Source organism: Amphiprion ocellaris, chromosome 17, assembly GCF_022539595.1.
Source record: "Amphiprion ocellaris isolate individual 3 ecotype Okinawa chromosome 17, ASM2253959v1, whole genome shotgun sequence".
Taxonomy (NCBI): Eukaryota; Metazoa; Chordata; class Actinopteri; family Pomacentridae; genus Amphiprion; species Amphiprion ocellaris.
In genome coordinates, this window is record NC_072782.1 from 17,958,052 (window position 1) to 17,982,716 (window position 24,665).

The 24,665-nt window shown below is 38.4% G+C and overlaps 1 protein-coding gene across 1 annotated transcript; it reads right to left on the reverse strand.

Annotated features, from left to right (window-relative positions):
- Window positions 1–258: 258 nt before the first annotated feature.
- LOC111580152 (TNF receptor-associated factor 2-like) lies at window positions 259–23,429 on the reverse strand. The gene is made up of 11 exons (XM_023287767.3): window positions 23,230–23,429; window positions 18,464–18,673; window positions 15,286–15,364; window positions 14,086–14,184; window positions 12,078–12,239; window positions 11,887–11,961; window positions 10,854–10,928; window positions 7,555–8,121; window positions 5,215–5,392; window positions 4,715–4,863; window positions 259–3,235 (listed from the first exon to the last, which is right to left on the reverse strand). The coding sequence occupies exons 2-11, from the start codon at window positions 18,649–18,651 to the stop codon at window positions 3,017–3,019; spliced, it is 1,791 nt and encodes a 596-aa protein (XP_023143535.1). The 5' UTR covers window positions 18,652–18,673; window positions 23,230–23,429; the 3' UTR covers window positions 259–3,016.
- Between the last annotated feature and the right edge of the window lie 1,236 nt (window positions 23,430–24,665).

The window sequence follows — 24,665 nt, forward strand, 5'->3', positions numbered from 1 at the left end:
ATATTTTGTTTGAGTAAATACTACAACAGTAACAATAAAACGAAGATTAAAACTGGGTCAATCCAACACTGATAGTTAGGAGAGTAGTGTGTCTGTTTTTCAACTCCAGCCACAGTTTTGATGCATTATTATTATCACATATATAATTTATCTGAATTTGAATTCAGGACTTTATAGAATTCGTATTTTTATTGAAAAAAAAAAAAACGACTCCCATAACTATTAGTGAGTGTATTTCTATGAAAAATTCACATAGACTGAAACCAACAAATTTTATTACATACTGCATTTCCTTTTCTTTCTTTTTTTTTTTTTAGCAGAATACATCAATTATCAACATCAGAATATATATGGCTCTGCTTTCAAGGTACATAAATCACTCAACAAAATACCCTGTTCGGACAAACAAACAGTACAAAGTGCACAAATAAAGTTGGTTCAGGTCAACTGCACCACATGACAGAACTGCTGTTGTGTTTTTAGAAAAGAAAAAAAACAACTGAATTAAAGATTACATTCAGAAACCTCCGGAGGGTCTTCTGTCATCTGGGGACAGTCGTAATGATCTCCTCTGGTGCTCAAACAAGTAATGGCCCCATGCATCATTTCAAAATGGCACACACACACACACACACACACACGCACGCACACACACACACACACACACACACACACACGCGCGCGCACACACACACACACACACACACAAACAAACTTATTTGGCACCATATTTTAGCATAGAACATAAAATACAACTTGCACAACGTTAGTATATGGAGGTAATATTTGCTTTTGGCACGTTACAGAAACACTCAAGGTTTAAAAAAAAATCCATGTAATCCTACTTATTACATGCTCAGTCTTCATTGAAAGGTTTTAAGTTAAGAATAGAAACCCACTTACTGTATATAGCAAGAACTCCTTAACATTAAAATGGTCTTTCTAAAAGCCTGCTCAGCCAGTTATGAATAGCCACTGATCAGAGATTCCCATGTAGTGTATGTTTAATGACAAGGAAAGCACCGGATTTCCTTGGAGAGTTCAAAATTGGTTGCAGTTCTTCGGCACCATAATGAGTAATGTAAACGAATGGCAACAAATGAGTCGAGTGTGATCTCTGTGAACCCTTAAAGCCGAGATGTCTGATCATGTATTGCACTCCAGAAAGAATCCTACGGGGTTGTCCTGGCCTGTTCAAACCATCAAACAAAAAGCTGGTATATAGATATAGAATTAATAAGGTATCCAGTAATATTATGCTTATTATAATATCTTGTGTATATTAACATTGATATATAGATTATTTCAACATTATGATATGAAAGATACATATTTATAAATTGCTATGAATATAGGCGGCCGTTTCTGTCGAGCAGACGCGGCGCCAGATATAACATAATAACTATTCTGCGATTAGTTTCATCCAAACAAATACAAATAAATGCTTTCGCACGCAGCTCACGGGGTAAACCGGTGCGAAACTCCATAGTGAATATGAATTGAAGCCTCCCATGCACAGAGAGGTTTCAATACAGGTCGAGACTGGTTTCCAAACAGGCCAGCGTGAACCTTAAAACCTCAGCATGCATGCTAAGTAACAGCAATCTCTGGTAGAAAAATTACATCTCACTTTAATCGGATATTATGATTCGATTTGTGGTGCCTTATTGGAAATCTGTGAGAGCACACTAAAACACTAATCTGGGGCTGCACTCAACATCCATCTGCAATAAATAATGTCAACAATGGCCCTACAACAATGTATTACAATCTCTTGTTTCCAGCCCGTCTACCTCCACACATATTTGTATATTTGCACCAACATATATATTAGATTCACATCAGTATTCTATCTTATAGCAGCAGAAACACATACGCACTGTAAACTGTATGGACAGAAAACAAGGAACGAACAATTCCTTCATTTCGTGGAATCTGTGTTGACCTCAGTCTGTGGTGGGGCACAGCACTATGTGTTGAGATGTGAGCTAGTGAGCATATCCTGGGGAAAACTCCAGCGATGTATGTTTGTCAGAGACAAAAACGCATGTAAGTTTTATGCCTCAGGCTTGACTTGGCAAGCTGCCCTGACTCCTTGGTAACTCCACTGTATCTTCCACAGATGTACCAAACCACCAACCAGAACCACCGACCCCTAATAGGAACAAATACGCAACACTAACTTTACATGTAAATACCCTGGTTCCAAAGACATGCAGGCAATGTCCACCATCACGGATGGCTAATTCACTAACAAGTTTAACAACGAACGAGGAACCTTCGTGAAGCTCAGTCGAAATAAGGAGCAATTTTATACTTAAAACGCCAGCGGCATGCATTTTGTTTAAAAACCCAAAAGAAAGAATGCCTGTAATCTTATTCATAACATAACTCCACGTTTGTCTATGCAAATTCACTCGACACTGGAAGCTCACAATATCCATAATCTTCAAGAAGAAGCATCAAGCCACGCTCTAACTCTATTACAAGTCTACTGCCAGCTTTATCGGAATGATCACATGAACTATCAGGAATCTACAATCCTGCTCTAACACAGTTTGCATGTTCTGCAGCCTCCCAACTCTTCAAAGGTGGGAGATTAAAAAAAGACACTGTTCAATCTTCATCGTAACATCTCTGCTTCTGCTGAACACTGCACTGACCACACGGCACTGCTGCTCGCTTCAGTGTCCTTTAACAGAAAACTTATGTGCAGAACTGATTTCATCACCACAGGGGTGATGATGTGATGTGAAAAGAAAGAAGTTTTGCACCCAAAATGTACAACAATGACGGCGGTTCTCACACACACACCACCAGGCATGACGATGCCGGCGCCGTCTGGACTGAGCGGCCACATGCAGCACACAGTCGCAAGCATGTTTGTCACCCCAAAGCTTCAGGGGACAGCGAGATGCCCGAACAGAGGCCTAAAGGGACCACATTTGAGCCAAAATGAAGCCTTAATGGTCAAAGAGCTGCCTGGTTGCCAAACTGTACCACCCTGCGGAGCCGCCTAGAGGCCGGTGAGGTCCACGATCGCTTTGATGAAGATGGTGTCATCACGGATGTAAGAGTTCTTGGCATCGAGCTTGGAGAGAGGGCAGAAGAGTGGACACCCACTGGCAATGTTCATCTCACTGACAGGCCTCTGGAAGGAGGAGGAGGTGACGTCAGGTCGAAAGGCATCGATGATGTGCTCCCTGTTGCTCTGGTCCAGCAGCATCAGAGTCACCTGGAACGAACCACAAATTGTGTTTATATGCATGGAACAATGTCTGTTTATTATATTTAACAAAGTAAAAATACAGCGTGTCTTCCAGAAAAAATTGTAACCTGCCTCAGATTTTACTGTAATACAACCTCATCTGGTAAATGGAACGTCATTCCTCCTCATGGAAGACTTGGTCATGGTGCCTTTTTGCTATGTAAACCACCACGGTACTTTCTGCTTGTCAGCGTGGAAGTGTTTGCCTCCTTTGATCACTACAGTATTAAACAGTAAGAGGCACCTGGTGGTGCAACCAGGTACTACAGCTGATCTACAATACTTGAAGTGTGAATTATCTAGATAAATGGTAACAGGTATCAGCACACAGTAAACATTAAATGACTTGGACTGGATCAGGAGCTTAAAGAATGTGACATCCCTAGCAGAAATTGATAATTCATATATATATAAGTATTGTATTAAGACATATTTGGTAGTGCGGGGGTGGTTTCACTCAAAAAGATGGACATATTTGAGAAAATGTTAAATGAGACTTACTGCCAACACTTTTATGGCTAGATCTATCAGATCTAGTCTTCCACGGAGCACTGAAGTTTATTACGAATCTTCAAACTCTTATTCACCATTATCTACTGCTGTTCACTCAAATTGACCTTGTCCAGTCATAGGCAAAGTCAATAGAATGTTCTTATCTACAAAGCTATGCTTTGTTTATATCTACGGATCTGTATCTGTCAAAAAAGCCTGGAAAATTGTTGTCCTCAGTCCCAGGATTTATTTTCGGTTTGTTTACCCTGAGTCTGAACTGAACTGGGAAAAGTGCCATGAAAGTACGCTGCCACCTTTGCGTGTAGTGAGCTGCAAAACTGCTTGAATTTTAAAGAGATCTCCTGAAATTAATTTATAGCAACTTCACAAAATTTGGAGGCAGATACATTCAGATGTACATGTTATGACTAACTCTCATTGGCCCTGCATGATCACTGCACTGTGATTTTCAGACACTCTAATGCACTCCTAATTTTCATGTAAATCTTCTGTAAATAGTTTTATGTCTATATGTGTCTGGGCCAGGACAATCTCTTTAAAGAGATCCTTACTCTCAGTGAACCTTTCCTGCTTACATTTTTAAAAATAAAAAAGGTTTCTTACAGAAATATGGAAATATGTTCAAAATTCCTAACAGTAAAGAAAAAAAGTACATGACATTTACGTAACAGCAACTTACTGTTTACTGTGTAACAAATAGTGTTGTGAAAAATAAGTGTTGTTTTTGCTTTTCTCTGGTCCTTTGTCTTGTGTTGTACTTAATTTAGAGCTAAAGGTAAATAACTTGATCATGCATCTTTTAATAAGTACTGCATGGTTTAACATCTCATTGTGGTACTTAAGTAAATGAGAACAGGAACAAGTTAAGTGTTCAATACCTAAAAAGAGGTTGAAAATCCTTAGTGAATGTCCCTTTTTATCAACATTGTTTACCTTCTGGTTGAAGGGCCATTTGAGCAGAGCATCACTCAGTCCCCTCATCACCACAAAGAACAAGGACAAGTGGCTGCCACGCCCCGTCCCATCTCCATTCAGATAGATCCGTAGACACATCTTATAGCCGTACTTGCTGGTATAGAAGGCTGGAAAGAAAAAGAAAAGGAAAAAAGGTGCAAACTAGTTAGAAAACTAGTTAGCAAAAATAGTTTGCCACCTAACAAATCACTGATTTTAACCACACAGCAGCTTAACGTTGTCAGCCATACAGCCACAGAAATACTGTCCTGGTTCACAGGGTTTTGTAAAACACTAGAGCACATTAAACAGTACACAAGTCTTTGTCATGGTGGCCTTCTGTCTGTTGACCTGTGGTCCACCACGTCATCATTGATAGTCATTCTATTGTCTTCTATCTAATTAAACAGTAAAAGGCTGAGTTCAAAATTGTCACCAACTGCAAAAACGTCTACTGCTTCAAAACTGGACGACGTTACCTGGTGAGAACATGGCAGGGGCTCGACCTGCGATGGCGTCTTGTCTCTTTTTGGCAAAATCTGAGATCCTCCAGACAAACACGCCATCAAAGGTGGTGGCGGACATTTCCCTCAGCCGGCCCTCCATCTCAGCAACTGTCAGGTCCTTCAGCCCCACTGTCCTCTCCAGCTGTCGCACCTGGAAAATAATTACACATTTAGTCTATTTAATATTTGCAAATAATAACTGAATTGCAATCGTCTACAATAGTGCATTACGGCTGTTGTTGGTTATGGTTGAAAACTGAAGCTATACATCTAAGAAAAAAAATCTGATATTCTCTGAGATTCAAATTGTAAATTTGTGAAAATAAACTCTCAAGTTATATTCTCTTATATTACAGTTTTTCTCAATTGATAAGACACTGGTCCTGAAAAATAGCACACATTTCCCAACACACTGCACACTATTTTTTTTATTTGAACACAATTCACAAAGCATTGCACGCTTGTGTCAAAAGCGCACTTATTGTCAAAATCTAAACTTTGCTTTCAAAATTAAGACACACGAAGCAAAAGTAAAACACTGCACTGCTAAATACAAAACACTCCTCTCTCACTGTGTTTTCACAAGAAGTATAAAAAAATGATACAGTCCTCAAAAATGACAACTTAAACACCAATGCATCCTATAAATGAATCAGAGGGGGGCATTGCAGTGCCTGACTGTACATTATAAAATAAAAATAATGCTAGACAAAAAATACAGCACTGTATTATACACAGTACAGTATGCAAATATTTACACCACATCTGCATCAATTCTTTCAGCCTGGTCAGGCCACAGGACCTCATCAACATCACTAGCTATGTTTTCTCTGAAAGAAAGACCTAGTGTGTCTGATCCAGCCCTGACATGCATCAACAGAAACATCACCACATGCCAAGACCACTGATTGCAAGAGATTTTCCCAAAATATGGCTGCTGCTCATATACCTTCCACCTCCATGTAGAGAAGAATTCTTCTATAGGATTCAGAAAGGGAGAATATGGCGGCAGAAAAACCACAATAACTTGAGGGTTCATATTGAAACATTCCCAAATCAATAGCCCTCTATGAAAACTAACATTGTCCCAGATGTATTCATGTGTATCATCAGAATCCAACTGAAAAACTCTCTGGAACAAACGCACACCAAACAGAGAAAAAGTCAGTCATGTACACTTTCTGTAATTTTACTCGCACTTGTGAACCAGAATTATGCATTAGATTTTTTACAGTATTCTCAGAACATGTCTGACTGCTTGTATTGTTCCAGTATAGACATGTCACTGAAGTGACAAACAACATTTACATACCATGTAAAGTAAACCACAGTAAACCTGAAACCATTTACTTTATGCACCATCCTTACCATCTGCTGACCTTAACAACAGATTGCATTCTGAACAGCTAATTCTGCTTCCCAGCAGGTTTTATAGTGTGCACTTCATTGGTAAAAGTGTTTTCAGGTTTGACCTGTTGTGTCTTAATTGTGACAGCAGTGTTGGAACAGTGTCCCAATTCTGCTTCCTAGTGTTCACTTTTTGAAAAATGTGTGCTATGAGTGAAAAAGTGTGTTCAAATGAGCAAAAAATGTGTTCAGTCTTTTGCAAAAAGAGAATGCAAGAGTTTTGGAAACTGTGTGCAAACCATGAATAGTGTCCAAAATTTGGACAGCAGAGTCCTGTTTTTGAGAAATATGTGCAGTCAGTTGGTGGCTGTGGGCAGTGAATGGAATTTAGTGTCTCATCAATTGAGAAAAACTGAAAAGTTACAATTTTAAAATTCGAAGTATTTCCTTATTGTTATATCTCATTGTAAGTATATTTTGGTGAGGCCTTTGACTGCAGGGATAACATACAGCAAACAACATCATGTGTTTTGATCAGGTTGATCCAACCATGCAAAGTGGACTGCCATTATTTCCCTATTCCCCTATTTTTTTGTAATTTGGGAATTTGAACTCTGAAAATTCCTCATTTTGGTCTCCCAAATTTATGACTTTACAATCTCAGAGAATATTGGAATTTTTCTTGCAATTCTGTGTTTTTTTCATGTAATTTTGTGAGTTTATTTCTCTTACATGTATGCCTTTAATCTCAGAAATTGTGAATTTTCTCTCGGAATATTACTTTGATAATAATGAAAACAATTAAAAAAAAAAATTAAATTTAAGCAAATTTATTGAACTTTATTTGAACTGGCTGTTTCAGAAAGTATAGGTTATGGCGAACCTAAAAATGTGTGTATCATGTTTGTGTTTAAATTGGACTCGGAGACGGAGGAGAGCCACAGCAGTCATTGTTTGATCTCATACCTTATTACTCAGGGCCTCGATCTTGTCCTGGTCCAGTTTATGCTGACGGTTGCTGGCTTCCATGGTGGTGGCGAACCTCTCCACCTCTCTGTTTAGGACACACACCACATTTTCAAACGTTCCAGATTTCACCTCGAGTTCGGTGCACCTGCGGCCCAGTTCGGCCACCTTGGTCTTCTCGCTGTGGAGCTGGAGCTCCAGCGCTGCTCCCACTGAGCTGGGCAGAGGAGTGAAGGAGGTAGACACGGAGAGAGTGGGAGCCAGAGTGGGAGGCGGAGGGAGAGGAGCCGAGGTGGGTGGACCAGGAGGGCCGGAGCTTGAGGATGAGGAGGAGGCGGCAGCTCCCTGCACGGGAGGCCCAGAGGAGGTGGTGCTGAGCTGGGAGACTCTGGCCTCGAGTTCCCTGAGGGATTGTTGGAGTTCCACCAGTTTGTGTCCGGCTAGTTCCAGTCCCTGGGGCTGCAGGCCCTCCATGCTCACTTTCATGCCCATAATGTAGTGCAGCAGCAGGTTGAGGTGCTCGTAGGCGTAGGCGCGCTCGTGGTCATGAATCTTTTCCTTCTCCACCTGCAAAATGGGAGGATGGTCTTCACCTTACTGTGTAACGTGCTATCTATGAGAAGGCATGCTTTGTTTTGTGAACTACAAAAACAAAATTGAATTGAATTGAAAAATAAGTAGAAACTACTCAGCTGTGTAAGGGACTGAATTAATATTGTTTTGGGGTTAGGAAGAGAGTTAAATCTTACAGAAGGCTTTCCTCAGCATCATTAATAGCTTCCCTGTACCAACAGTGTCAGTCTGTATCAACTTTGACAAAATTCAGGTAATACATTGCTGTGTCGTCTTGGGTTTGTTCTGAGTTTACTCATTTGTTATTTTGGGACTCAAAAAGGTCTGCAGAATATTTTGGTAGCGTGTTTTCAGATCTGGGAGTTTTTTGTAATTTTGCTCTTAAAAAATGTCTTACCTGGGAAACCATTTTAAGGGTTCAATATCTCAAGAAACTCCCACAGCCATGAAATTTGTCTAGAACACAGACTTACTTGTCTCCAGCAGATCCAAATGATTAAATGTCTCTACCAGAGGGCAAATTATTAATTACTGTTTCTTGAAAATTTTAAAAGTGAATAATTTCCCAACAAGGATGGTATGAAGGCCCCAGAAAGTTCCTGTAAGTGTAAAATGTATTCATACTTTCTACTACAAATGCAGTCTTTGGTTGACATTTCATCAACTTGCAAGGCCTCTGACATCAGTAGTATTTGATGGGTGGCAATTACAGCAAGCCAAGGAAATATAGGTCCATCCATATACTGTAAATTCACTTACAGGAATCATCCAGTACCATCCCCACTTGACAAATGTGCATTTTTTCCAGTTTATTTCTTTATTTTAATTTTTGCATCAGCGGGAGTTTTTGGACATATTGAATAACAATGTATAGTAGTTTGATTAGATGGTGCTTTAGCCTGATATGAGTGACAGCACATGTCAGTCCACCAAATCACTAACACACTGGTCACAAGGACAAAGTGGCAAAGAACAAAGTGTTAAATGTCAGTAATGCAGTGTAAATAACTGCAGATATCCAAATTGAACAATAAATCTAGGATGGTAAAGAGTAATACATATACACACGTGGACAAAATTGTTGGTACCCCTCGGTTAATGAAAGAAAAACCCACAATGGTCACAGAAATAATTTGAATCTGACAAAAGTAATAATAAATAAAAATTCTATGAAATTTAACCAATGAAAATCAGACATTGCTTTTGAACTGTGGTTCAACAGAATTATTTTAAAAAATAAAGTCATGAAACAGACCTGGACAAAAATGATGGTACCCCCAGAAAAGACTGAAAATAATGTGACCATAGGGACATGTTCAATCAAGGTGTGTCCTCTAATTAGCATCACAGGTGTCTACAAACTTGTAATCAGTCAGTTGGCCTATTTATAGGGTTGTAAGTAGTCACTGTGCTGTTTGGTGACATAGTGTGTACCACACTAAACATAGACCAGAGGAAGTGAAGCAGAGAGTTGTCTCAGGAGATTAGAAAGAAAATTATAGACAAGCATGTTAAAGGTAAAGGCTATAAGACCATCTCCAAGCAGCTTGATGTTCCTGTGACTACAGTTGCACATATTATTCAGAAATGTAAGATCCATGGGACTGTAGCCAACCTCCCTGGATGTGGCTGCAGGAGGAAAATTGATGACAAATGGAAGAGACGGATAATAGGAATGGTAACAAAAGAGCCCAGAACAACCTCTAAAGACATTAAAGGTGAACTCCAAGGTCAAGGTACATCAGTGTCAGATCACACCATCCGTCGTTGTTTGAGCCAAAGTGGACTTCATGGGAGACGACCAAGGAAGACACCATTGTTGAAAACAAATCATAAAAAAGCCAGACTGGAATTTGCCAAACTGCATGTTGACAAGCCACAAAGCTTCTGGGAGAATGTCCTATGGACAGACCAGACAAAACTGGAACTTTTTGTCACATCAGCTCTATGTTCACAGATGCAAAAATGAAGCATATCAAGAAAAGAACACTGTCCCTACTGTGAAACATGGAGGAGGTTCTGTTATATTCTGGCGCTGCTTTGCTGCATCTGGCACAGGGTGTCTTGAATCTGTGCAGGGTACAATGAAATCTCATGACTATCAAGGTATTCTAGAGAGAAATGTGCTGCCCAGTGTCAGAAAGCTTGGTCTCAGTCGCAGGTCATGGGTCTTGTAACAGGATAATGACCCAAAACACACAGCTAAAAACAGCCAAGAATGGCTAAGAGGAAAACATTGGACTATTCTGAAGTGGCCTTCTATGAGCCCTGATCTAAATCCTATTGAACATCTGTGGAAGGAGCTGAAACATGCCGTCTGGAGAAGGAACCCTTCAAACCTGAGACAACTGGAGCAGTCTGCTGATGAGGAGTGGACCAGAATACCTGCTGAGAGGTGAAGAAGTCTCACTGACAGTTACACAAATGGTTTGATTGCAGTGATTACCTCAAAAGGTTGTGCAACAAAATACTAAGTTAAGGGTACCATCATTTTTGTCATGATTTTATTTATTAAAATAATTTTGTTAAACCACGGTTCAAAAGCAATGTCTGATTTTCATTGGTTAATTTTCATAGAATTTTTATTTATTATTACTTTTGCCAGATTCAAATTATTTCTGTGACCATTGTGGGTTTTTCTTTCATTAACCGAGGGGTACCAACAATTTTGTCCACTTGTGTACATAGTATAAAGACATTACTGACAAAGACAAACAGCTACTTACAGACATGTCACATCCCACGACGTGAAATCGACACGGAGTTCTGAATTTGCTGCAGAATTTAATATGGTCCACATACTAGGAAAACATAAAGAATAATAAAACCAGTAAAAAACCATTAATCAATGCACAAACTTTGCCAAGCTTGCTGACAACTACTGCTTTTCAGACATTATTCCTGGAATCCTGAATTACTTTTTTAACCACTTGAATGAAAAAATTAAAATTAGCTCTCCTAATCCACACAGACAGTAGCTAGAAAAATAATGAAATTGTATGTCTTTGCTTGTATATAAAGTTGTCCAAATTTCAAGTTTTCAGTGGTCTTTGAACTTGAGCTCATTGTCTTAGATGTGCTGTTCTGTCAGGATAATTAGGTAATTCCTTGAAATTGTAATATTTTCTCAAAATCCCTTATTCTACTTGTCTATATTTATAAAAGCATTCACATGAGATTCTAAAAAAAAAATAAAAAATTAAACTGCAACCAAAAAGCCATTAGTGACATCAGCTGCAACCAACACTCACATGACAGAAATTTAAAAATTATTTCTTTTTGGCTGAACTGCAGGCAGTGTTTACACAGAGCAGAGAGGACAAACTTGCAAACAACTTAAAAATCTAAGTTGTAAAATATCTACAATATATAGAATGACCATTTTCTTTCTAGTATTAGGGGAAGCAGTGTTTTTCAAACAAAGGAATTCATCTTTAGTTTTTTCTTTTTTATATAATTTATAGCATCATAACTTACTGCACAACACATTTTGAGTTCTCTACTAATATTCACGACTATGCTGTTTCCATAAAGGTGCAGGACTTTAAATGGCAGTGAAAATGAACCCACAGTGAGGAAAAAAAAGATCAGAAACTGCTCGAAGTTTAGAGGCTTATCCAACCCACTCATTCTTTTTAAGGTTTCCAGGTGCATGTTTTTTTTTCAGAAAAGCACTCATCTAATGCAAGTGGCACAAACTGCTGTAGCTGTTTGCATCACAAAGCTTCCACCTGGTCTGCATGTTGTTTCCAGGTTTACCTTTTCTCTGGGTATTTTCTTCTTGGCACAGCCTTCACAGATCATTGGGTACTTGGGACAGATCTCATCATGTGCCTGAAAAAAAAAAGAGCGACACTGTTTCTTTTAATGGCACACAAACAGCTGCTGTGATCTGCGGCACGGTGCCCAGAGCAGCCGAGCATCTTCAGTCTAAATAAATAATTTCTAACCTTGATATTTTTGAAGTGAAATGGCTCCTTGCAGTACTTGCAGTTGAGCGTCCTCTCTGGGCACTCCCGCTCATTATGGCGCTCCTGCTCATTGTAGCGGATTCGTTCTTTGCAGGAAGGGCAGGGGATGATCATGAACTCACACCTCCCCTCGTGGTTCAGCTGTGGAGAGAGGAGTTTAGGTTGAGCTGCTGTGTCATGCCGGGAGCCTGGGCTGCCTACATACCGAACAGTACTGTGCAGAAGCTTTAAGCACGTTAGATTGTTATCCATCAGGGAGACGTCCCAAATTCACTCTGCAGCAGGACGACGAGTCCAAACATCCACACAGAGTCATGAAGAACTCTCTTCAGCCACAAGAAGAACGAGGAGTCCTGCAGCAGATGGTCTGGGTCCCACAGAGCCCGGGGGCCAAATGCATAAATAAAAATCACGCATACACCATTTCCCACAAATAAACTGGTATATATAAGCACAGAGTGTGTGTGGAGAGCGTATGCACCTCATGCAGCGTTCTTGTGGTGAAATGATGATAGGGAGGTGAAATATAAGATGACAGATAATGCTTATTTAGGTGCTATTGTTAGTTGTTGTATTGTGATAGTATTTTTGAAATCTACGCAGCAATTTTAATTTCAAGTAACTGATGAACCTCACCTTCTTTTTAATCATTTGTAATTGTATCCTCAACTGTGAAGTAGTATAATTTGAAGCCTGTTTCAATCTGAGCACTGCAAATTAAACATTCGTTAATTTTCTGATGTTTAATGAAGATAAATGAGTTTTTACTGCAGTGATGGTTTACAGACATGTGTCATCACTCAGTGGTAGAGGTTCATCGCTTACTGTGTTGTTTCTTTTATTACTCCACCAAGGAACGCGGTGGAGTAATACACACTGTGAAAATCAGTGTACATTTGTCCGACTGTCTGTCCGTTTGTCTGTTCACAATATTCAAAAACGGATTTGGATAAAATTTTCAGGGAAGGTCAGAAATGACACATGGACCAAGTGATTATATTTTGGCAGCGATGCGAGTTATAGTCTGGATCCACAGATTTGTTAAAGATTTCTGCATCATTGCGAGATAGAGACACGGCGTCACTGTAACTATGACTACAAGTGAACACTACGTCAGCTGCCTACTGACGATCACGTGATTGTGATCTTACTACAAATCGACCGTTGTGGACTTGTCAGGACTCATCCTTCTGAAATCATATAATGAACAATTGATTAAATTGTGGGGATGTTTCTGAGTCCCATCAATTCCCGCCACCCCCTACGTATTTAGGTCAGGCGATTCGGTATCTGTACATAACGTACACATGCATGAACACGTGTGTGCTCAGCGCAAGGTCATTTTGTTGTTTTGATCATCAATAACTAATAAATAAACAAATTCTGCATTTAAAAAAAAAAAAAAAAAAAGCTACAGTTCTGACAACGCCATATGTACTGCGCTCTCTGAGTCCTTTTCTAGTTTTTATTATTGTATTATCTTTCAGCTGTATCTTTTAGTCATTGTGCTTTGTGGCCTACCACTTTAACACGTCATTCTGCTTCAATTCCTCTTGCATTTAAATGTGGTTTATAACGTTGACTATAAAACTGTTAAGCTGTGTTACTTATTTGTCGCTTATCAGTGGAGCGGCCACAACCATCTATTACAAACATGTTACAAAGCCCATATATTGCACATTTCCATGTATATATTTCTATTTTGGGGGGGTCTGCTACAATGTCACCTTCAGTTTTTCAGCAAGACATTGAGCCAAAACAGGTTTTAATGAACTCATGAGGCTGAGTTGAGAGGATGAAGAGTGTGCAAAGCAAAAGGCAGCTAATTTGAGGAATCTAAACTTCAGTGCCCAGCAAGTTGAGCCAACAAGCACAATCCAGAACAATGACATATTTTGGGGACATTTAAAAACTAAAAACAAAAACTACTACACACAAAAAATATGAAGGAAAACAAATCACTAAAGTAGGGGACAGGTCACCTCACCTCGTAGTCTTTGATGCTGCCTTTCCAAGTACAACTTTCATTGATACAAACAGCTGACAGACTTTCAACTTCCCTTCGAACTGCATTGTCTGGAAAAGCCTGAAAAAACAAGAGACAACAAAGGATACGCTGTCACACCGCATCTCTCCAGCTGTTCCATTATATAGATTATTTAGCTGTACATTCAACATGTCACACAATCTACTGTAAGCTTACGTGACGGTTTAAGCATACAAAACATTGTGTGTACTGCACAGAATGGTAAAAGTAGCATTTTAGAAGCTGTACATGTTTGGCATTTTTGCTCAGAAATGATGGTACTTCAGTTACTACAGTTAGTGACGAAAGGCATACGTTTGTCTGGCTGTCTGTTCGCAACATTACTCAAAAATGAATTCAAGGACTTGAATGAAATTTTCAGGGAAGGTCAGAAATGATGCAAAGACCAAGTGATTAGATTTTGGCAGTGATGTGGCTTATAGTCTGGATCCACGGATTTGTTAAGGATTTCCGTATCATTGCGAGAGAGTGCCACTGAAACCATGACAACATGTGAACACTACGTCAGCTGCCTGCTGATGATCACATGATTGCAATCCTACTACAAATCTACCACTGCAGACTTATTGGGACTTATCCGTCGCAAATCAAACATGAAACGATTAAATTGTGGGGGTGTTTCCGAGTCCCATCGATTCCTGCTGCCCACTTCATATTTAGGTCACGTGATTCTGTATCTGTACATAATGTACACATGCATAACACATGCCTACACTCAGCACAAGGTAATTTTGTTTGTGGGTACATCTATATTAAATGGCCACATTCTATGTTGTTGTGATTCCTGATCATCAATAACTAATAAACAAATTCTGCATTTCTAAAAAAAATGCTGCATTTCTGACAATGCCATATGTGGGAATGTACAGCCTTCTCGGAGTTATGTGCGCAGACTGAGTGCTTTTCTTGTTAAAATTGTAGCTGATTATTTGTCTGACAAATCACAATCAACTTGTGATCTCAGTACCACAACTCCACATTCACTCACTACTATACAGACTCTGGTCACCATTTTGAAATATTTTGGCTTCATCTCTACCATGCCATCTGTTTATAATACAGTTTATGTCCATAATTCTCTCAGAGATTCAATCAAAGGAAAACTTGATTCAATAGTTGATAAAATACTTCCATACTCACACATCCTTGTTTCAAAATCGATGTAGGATCCTCAAAAATATCCTCTTTAATGCAGGCGTTGCATTTCTGAGGTCCATTACTGCAATGAGACGACATCAACTGTTAATGAAAACATGCAAACATCAGGCAGCCAGTGGTGAAGAGTACATTCACTCAGTAGTACTTGTATTTACTTTAGTATTTACTTTAGTATTTCTGTTCTCTGCTATTTTACACCAGAATTCAGAAGATTTTTTAGATTTGCTTTTTAACAGATTCAGATAATTAATGCACGATTTAGTAAACAAATGCATTATGATGCATTGGTGTACGTTAAGCCACCCAGTCATAGCTATAGCTATAGCCATAGTCAATTGCTATACTTTACATTTTACAGCTACAGTTAGTAATTAGTAGTAGTAATATTTTACTCTTAAAACCCAATAAAAGGCCTGTAAGTTGTGATGCACTGTGTTAAACTTTGACCAACTACGATATTAAAATGCTGCTTACACACACTGGAATATATCAGTAAAAACTAGAAAAGCACTCAGAGAGCACAGTACTCCGCCAAGGCTGCTCAGTTGACGTATCATTTTCGAAGGATGAAATATTTAATAAAAAATGACCTTGTGCTGAGCACAAGCATGTGTTATGCATGTGAATGTTATGTATGTATACCGAATTGCGTGTAAATAACTAATAAAGGTCTGTTGATCAGTTCATCATTTTTGGCAAGCCTTTGTTTTACTAGTGTTAAAATAACCGTTCCCTCCATGCTTTCATTTTGAAGACATATTTTCAATGTTGCAGGCTTTTATTTTGTCACCATTCCAGCAGCACAGGAAATGTTTATCTAAGAAGAGGTTTCTTGACATGACAAAGACGCTGCCGAATAGTCCAAAAATTCACGTGAAGATGAAAGAAAACGATTCCACGCTGTTGCTGTCTAGCAAAGGATGTGTATAAACTTAGAAGCACCGGGCTGGGATGGAGACAAGCTCTTATGGTGGAGATATGAGTGAAGGACAGAAAGGTGAATTTGTGTTCAAAATAAGGCTGACGGCTGAACTTAACGTGTCTAGCTGGGGTTTGCTACATTGCGTGACCTAAATATGTAGCCGGCAGGAATTGATGGGACTCAGAAACACCCCACAGTTTAATCATTTGTTCCTTGTATGATTTCCAACTGATAAATCACAGTCAATTTGTAGTAGGATCGCAATCATGTGATCGTCAGCAGGTAACTGACACAGTGTTCACGTCATGGTTACAGCAACGCCGTGCTGGCAGCTATATCTGGCAATCGGAAATCGTTAACAAAGCCGTGGATCCAGATTATAAGCCGCATCACTGCCAAAATCTAATCACTTGGTCCTTGTGTCATTTCTGACCTTCCCTGAAAATTTCATCCAAATCCGTTAGTCCGTTTTTAAGTAATGTTTCACACAGACAGACAAACGTACACAGATTGTCACATAACTCAGCCGTTCCTTTGCGGAGTAACAATTCAGTAATATACTACATGGTAATATAACAGTCTGGATATCATCAGGTTTTTTCATATTTTTTGTCCTTTTTTTCAAAAATAAAAACAGAAATCACATGCTTTTACAAAATAATTTTAAAAACATTTAAACCAAAAACAAAGAACAAAATCCCTCAGAAAACACATCAGTTTTGTTGGGGTTTTTTTTCTTGGGAATTCTGGTCATTTGGTACAATGATGGACTCTTCAGCTCCATAGTAAATGGCTCCTACATACCTCAGTATATTCCCTGATTAAATAAAGGTAGAACGAATGGATGAATGAATTCATGTTTTGACTTTGGTTTCCTCATTTTTCATTTGTAAACAAAAAACAAATAGACCACATAAACTGCCATAAACCATTTACTTTGTTTTTGATTCTGAAGTTTTTCTGTTTTTAGTTTTGAAAAACAGGACAAAGACATGTAACCGATAACATTCTTAAAGCGAATAAAATGTTTACTTTTAGACTTAAAGTGTACTCTGACACTAATCTTTAACACTTCTACTTAAAGCTGTGATCATTAATTTTTTTCAAGAAACAAACCGTGAACATAACATTGACGTATTGTCAATTTTAGAGTTAGTGGGTTAAAGTTGTTCAATCTGTGTATCGTTTGTTCATGAGAATCCAAAATCCATGACGAAAGAACAACTATGACTTATTTCATTATTTATATTTATGAACCTAACACACATTCAAAACTACATAACGTTGTTTTTTGAACAAAACTGACTTGAACATGAAGTCAAAAGTACAAAAGGCAAGCTGTTTGTTATATTTAGTTCACGATAAATAAAAAAAGAACCAAAATAGTTGTTTTTTTTTGTCATTTTGGATTCTTAATTTTCCATTTTTTTCTTTATTTTAGCACTGATTTTGGTTCCACCACCTCCTGAGGCAATGTTTAGCTTGCCTAGGAATGCAGCGGAGTTATGTGACGATTGGCACTAGTCAGTCTGTCTGTATGTCTGTCTGTATGTCTGTTTGCAACATTACTCAAAAATGGACTAACGGATTTGGATGAGATTTTCAGGGAAGGTCAGAAATGACACAAGGACCAAGTGATTAGATTTTGGCAGTGATGCAGCTTATAGTCTGGATCCACGGATTTGTTAAAGATTTCCACATCATTGCGAGATAGCCGCACGACATCACTGTAACTGACAACAAGTGAACACTACATCAGCTGCCTGTTGACACTCACTTGATGGCGATTCTACTACAAATCGACCGCTGTGGACCACGAACTGTTTAATGCTTTCATCCGTCGGAATACATACGAAGACTGAACAGCCTTGGCGGAGTACTGCGCTCTCTGAGTGCTTTTCTTGTTGGCTCTTTGTCAGATAGTCACTGTGTCTGTCTGCTGTTTGGTGATGAGCAGTTAGTATTTAGAGGATTTTTAGAGCTTTTTGGTGCCTTGTTTAGCTGAGAGTGAATCCAGACAGTAACTTTATGGAATAAACAGCAAAATAATGAACTGAAAGTTGCTATAAAGCTCTGCAAGGTTAACAGAGCTACATATTCAAGTGATTGATACATTGTTACATAATAAAATATTGGTTATAGATCTACACTGGTATGGCTTATTTTACTCAAATAAAAGATCTGATTGCTTCTACGTCCACTAAAGACACAACCAGAATAAACATAACAGCTCCTCACCTCACAGTCCTGTTGAAGCAGTAGGAACAGAAGCGATGTCCACACTGGGCTTGAAACGGCCGTCTGAGTATGTTGTGGCAGCAGTTGCACAGGTGCTTGTCCTCCAGCTTGTTGCCCAGGATCTTCTTAGGGAAGCCGGGTTTATTGCTCTCCATGGACGAAGGAGGGGACGGTTCCTGTGTGGCCATGGTGTCTGTTCACACGTCACACCTGGGAAAAAAGCAAAATGGCAAGTCCTGGAGATGCAACATTAAGAGCTGAGCTTCTTCATACCTTCACTAAATGGTACTGGGCCAAAATGTGAGCCGATATCTGTGTGGCTGCTTCATTATTTCCATATTTACCTTGTAACCAAGCAGAGGTCTAGAGTTGAAGCAACGGAAGTTTGTTATTTAACTGACATTATGAGCAAAAATACAGAAAACCCACTAAATTCAGCTCCTCAAATGGGAATATTTTCTCATTTTTTCCACTTTCAGCTAATTGAAAAACAAAAGCAATATGAATATGTAATAATTGAGATTCTCCAACATTGTTTTTAGACTAAACAAACAGTTATTAAAGAAAATAACTGCCAGATGTATTGATGCTGAAAATTGTTGGTTAAAGACAGGGCTGCAACTGTCAGTTATTTTCATTGTCAATTAACCTCCTGATTGTTTCCTTGATTAATAAAATTGATTGTTTGGTCAAAAAAAAGTCAGAAAATGGTAAAACATGCTAATCAGAATTTTCAGAAGATGATGTTCTTAAATGTCTTGTTTTGGTCTCAACCCAAAAATATTCAGCTTGCTGTGATGGAGAAAGAAAAAAATGAAAATATTCAAAATTAAGAAACTGGGATCAGATAATTAGCTCCATATTTTTACTCACATAGTTAAATTAAGTAAAATAGTGGTTCTAAATTGGATCATACACATGTCCAATTCAACTTAAGCCATTTGCCATGGCTCTCTAATGTTTACATGATAAGTTGTTAGGCAGAGTCAAAGATGTCTAAGCAAGTGGAAACAGGTCCACAACAATGACTGCAAAAACAGATTTATCGATTATCCTATTTAGTCTGAAATAATGATTAATGCTTTTTGTATTGTTTTAAAGCCTGATGTGATGGCATCTAATTTGTTGTTATCAGAGCAACAGTAAACAAGAAAAGCACTCAGAGAGCACAGAACTCCACCAAGGATGTTCATTCCCCCCGTATAGCATTGTCAGAAATGCAGCATTTTATTATATATTTTTTTAACTGCAACATTTATTAGTTATTGATGATCAGAAATCACGGCACTATAGAATGTGGCCATTTAATATAGATGTATCCACAAACAAAATTACCTTGTGCTGAGTGCAGGCATGTGTTATGCATGTGTACGTTATGTATGGATACTGAATCACGTGACCTAAATATGAAGTGGGCAGCAGGAATCGATGGGACTCGGAAACACCCCCACAATTTAATCGTTTCATGTTTGATTTGCGACGGATAAGTCCCAATAAGTCTGCAGTGGTAGATTTGTAGTAGGATTGCAATCATGTGATCATCAGCAGGCAGCTGACGTAGTGTTCACTTGTTGTCATGGTTTCAGTGGCACTCTCTCGCAATGATACGGAAATCCTTAACAAATCCGTGGAGCATTTTTTTTAGAAATGCAGCATTTGTTTATTAGTTATTGATGATCAGGAATCACGACAACATAGAATGTGGCCATTTAATATAGATGTACCCACAAACAAAATGACCTTGTGCTGAGCACAGACGTGTTCTGCATGTGTACGTTCTGTACGGATACCGAATTGCATGACCTAAATATGTAGTGGGCGGTGGGAATTGATGGAATTGATAGAAAAGCTCCTACAATTTAATCAGCTGTTCCTTGTATCATTTCTGACAGATAAGTTCTGATAAGTCCGTGCTTGATTTGTAGCAGAATCGCAATCGTGATCGTCAGCAGGCACCTGACGTAGCGTTCACTTGTAGCTATGGTTACAGTGACGCTGTCCCACTATCTTGCAATGATACGAAAACTGTTAACAAATCCGTGGATCCAGACTATAAGCCACATCACTGCCAGAATCCATTCACTTTGTCCTTGTGTCATTTCTGGCCTTCGATGAAAACTGTATCCAAATCTGTTAGTCCGTTTTTGAGTAAAGTTGCGCACAGACTGAATAACAGATGGATGGACAAACGTATGCCGATCGTCACATAACTCTGCTGCATTCCTTGGCGGCGTAATAAACGTGAAATTAGGGCTGCAACTAACAATTATTTTTATTGTCAATTAGTTTGTCCATTATTTTCTAGATTAATCGATTATTGATCATTTTCGATCAGAAAATGGTGAAAAATGTCAGTGTCTTCAAAGCCCAAGATGACAAATGCCTTGTTTTGTGTACACTTTAAACATATTTAGTTTATTGTCATAGAGTAATACACCTGCAATCATTAGTCAGTTAATAAATTAACTGTCGACTCTTACATTAACTGTCAACTTTTTCAAGATTAATTGGTTTGAGTATTTGTTGTTCTTTTTTTAAGTCAAATAGTCTGATTGTAGCTTTGTGAATGTGAACATGTTCTTGTATTTTCTTTACTCCTCTATGAAAGAAAACTAAAAAAATCTTTGTGTTGACATTTTGTATTCTTGAGTTTAGGAAACACTGACGGACTTTTTTTTTTTTTTTTTAACAATTTTTGGACATTTTATAGTCTAATCAATTAATGGAGAAAATAATCCCCAGATTAACACAGGATGACAATAATCGTTAGTTGCAGCCCTAATTTCTCAGTTTCTCACTGTTGATCTGACTACAAGAAATTAGATGCCAGCACATCCGGCTGTAGAACAATAGAAAACGCATTTTTCAGAGTTTTAGACTGCATAAACCAAATGCTTAATTGATTAGCTTCTTTCTGCAGTCAAGGTTATGGGTTGTAGTCCCTATAGAGGAGTAAATAAAAATGAAAATATTTAAATTTAAGAAACTGAAATCAGATAATTTTTACTTTTTTTTAAAAATTAATCATTTTCAAAACAATTGGCAATTCATTTAATAGCTGACAACGACTCCAATAATCATTGCAGCTCAACTAAACAAATGCATCATATCAGGTAAATAAAGGCAGCAGTTTAGAAGCTAGTCAACAGTGTAGTAGGTCAGTATAATATCTGGAGCCCCTGCATGTGTCTGGGGTACAGATATGGATATGTCTTTTGGTACAGAACTGACCAGTCCTCAGACATGAATAGATGAGTTTCAAAGCAATAGTTCACCATTTCCATAGTTCACCATTTCCTGACATTCTATAGACCAAAAAAGTAATTAATTAATCGAGAAAATAACCCACAGACTAATCTACAATTAAAGTATTTGTTACTTGCAGCAATAATCTGTCCATTTTTCACTATTGATCTGATAACAACAGATTGGATGCCATCATACTAGGCTTTAAAACAAAACAAAAAGGATGTTTCAGAATTTTAGACAGTATAGACCAATTATTTGATTAACATCTTTCTACACTTATGGGTGTAACTGAAGGCCTATAGAGAAGAAAACAGAAAATATTCAAATTTAAGAAATTGAAGTCAAACAAATGTTTACTTTTATTCTTAAAAAATGACTCAAACTGATTAAGCGATTTTCTAAAAGAGCTGGCGATGATTTTAATAGCTGACAACTAATCGATTAATCGTTACAGCTCTTCTCAAGGCATATGATAACAAAAGGTAAATAAAGGCAGCAGTTGAGGAGCTAGTGAGCGGTGTAGTGGGTTAATATAATATGCGGGGCCCCTGGTGATGCAGAACTAATCATTCTTCAGACATCAGCACATGGTGTGTGTAAAATCTCAACACTGATCAACATTTTTTCCCATTTTCTGACATTTTATGGGCTAAACAACTGACCGATTGATCTGGAAAATAACAGACACAATAGTCAACAATGAAAATAATCGTTAGCTTCAGCCCTAATCTCTTAGTTTTTTGATGTTGATCTGATAACAAGATACCATCACGTTGGGCTTTAGAAAAATAGGAAAGGAATTTTGAAAATATAAAAGGTATGATTAAGCATTTACCCTCTTTCTGCTGTCATGGTTATGGGGTATAGGTGCAGCCATATAGGCACAAAATATTCATATTTAAGAAGCTGGAGTCTGAAAATTCATGCTTTTTTTCTAAGATTGATTATTTGATCATCCAAAATAGCTGGTGATTAATTTAACAGTTGACAACTAATCCATTATTGGTTGCAGCTAAACTGAAGACATATGATCACAGAAGGTAAATAAAGGCAGCAGTTGAGGAGCTAGTGAGCAGTGTAGTGGGTTAATGTAGTATCTGAGGCCCCTGGTTTTCTTTGGGGCCCCTGGTGATTCAGAACTGATCAGTCTTCAGACATGAGTACATGATGTGTGTAAAATCCTCCTCCAGCAGTGCTGCTTGTCTGGTGTAGAGCCTGAGGCCAGCTGAAAGGCCCACACCCTTTGTTTACATTCTGCTCCTCGCAGTTCCAACCGGAGACGGTGGCCTCTCTCCGTGTCTGCTTTCAGCCTGCCCGGTAACGGCGCTGACAAACCACACATCCATTGTCTCCGCTCTGCCTCTTTCTCCTTCCTTGTTGCTAAGCTATCAGCATCCTTCAGAGGAGAAGTGGTACCCAGCGCCGCCACGCCCCTTTCAAATGTGAAGCCTGCAAGAGACCATTTAGTGGAAAAGCCTTGTGCAAATGCTGTTGCAGCCGCCGGAGTTTGCACTCACCACACTAAACTGTCATCGCGGGCAGCGGCCGTCTGATCACCGCTCCTGGTCGCGCTGCGCTCCGAGATTAAACGTTGTTCTGCAGCCGGCTGGAATTGTCTTCTTTAACGTTAGCCACATAATACAGATGTGGTCCCCAAACGCGACGGCTGTTATTGTCCAATATCGCCATTGCACTTTCAGACTGGGTGTTACGTCATGCGGTGGGCTGAGCGCGGGTTGACAGGCAGACGGGACGTGGAGGCGGCGCTGTGATTGGTCCACGATCCGGAGGAGGCGGGTCCAATCCGGAGGAGGAGAGTAAACATCCAGAGCTCCTCCACACATGCACTGTACATCACACACTGATCTGGGCTTAATGTCTGCATATGTCTTCATACACTTTATTCAACTGCATCAAGCAACTGCAATATGTATTTATTTATGTATATTTATAGAATAGCTTTATTGTCATCATACATGGGGGCATATAAATGTTATGTACAGTACAGTGGTGGAAAAAATATTCACATCTCTAGTTAAACTGATGTAAAACTACTAATACAAAGTAGCGGGATAGAACGAGAATTAAGATTAAAAATATAAAAAATTAAAAAACTGAGATGGTTTACTTTAGTCTTCTCTATTTGTACAAAAATGACAGATTTTCAAACTAGCAATAAAAAATTAGCTACTCTAAAAGTACTCAGTCACAAGTTAAAGTCTGATATTTTCATAGTATGGTATTAGTAATTATACTTGATCACTTAAGCTACTGAAGTACTGTACTAAATTGCTAATTTTAAATAGTTTTTCATGTCACTGTGTGCATCTGCACTTTTTATTACACTATAAAACAAGAAAAACAATTCTATTATTCAAATAAGTACAAGTGTTGACTAAACCCATAAAATAGCCTGTTTCAAGTTAGAGTGGAACAAAAGTAAAAACAAACAAATAAATAACCATTTATTTTCTCCTAACAGAGTATTTCTACAATGTGGTATTAGTGCTTTTGCTTAAGTAATTTATTCATGTTCTGGGCTAAAAACAAACTTTGCTACTGTCTTTTTTTCATGCTACTTTGTATTTATGCAATTCTTAAAACATGAAAATACTCAAGTAAAGTACCTCATATATGCAGTTAAGCACTTGAAGGGACAATTTTACAATGAGGTATACTACTATACTACTACTACTATATACTACTTTTCCTTAAGCACATTTACTTAGGTACTGTACTAAAGTACAAATTTGATTTTACCACATTTCCCAGGGAAATATTGTACTTTTTGCTCCATAGCACTTTTTATAAAAAGTAAAGCACATTAAATTTGAACTTAAATTCACTATTTGAACAAAAGTATGAATACCAAGCTGTAAAAATACTCGTTTCCAATGACAGTCCTATAAAAGTTTAAATGTATCCTCCTAAGATCTGGCGTGCACATATGTGC

Coding starts and splice junctions, on each gene's coding strand:
- LOC111580152 (XM_023287767.3), bottom strand. CDS start 18,651: ATGGCCACACAGGAACCGTCCCCTCCTTCGTCCATGGAGAGCAATAAA. Junction 12,240..14,085: donor GCAGCATCAAAGACTACGAG/GTGAGGTGACCT, acceptor CTCTCTCCACAG/CTGAACCACGAGGGGAGGTG. Junction 10,929..11,886: donor AGAAAATACCCAGAGAAAAG/GTAAACCTGGAA, acceptor ATGTTTTCCTAG/TATGTGGACCATATTAAATT.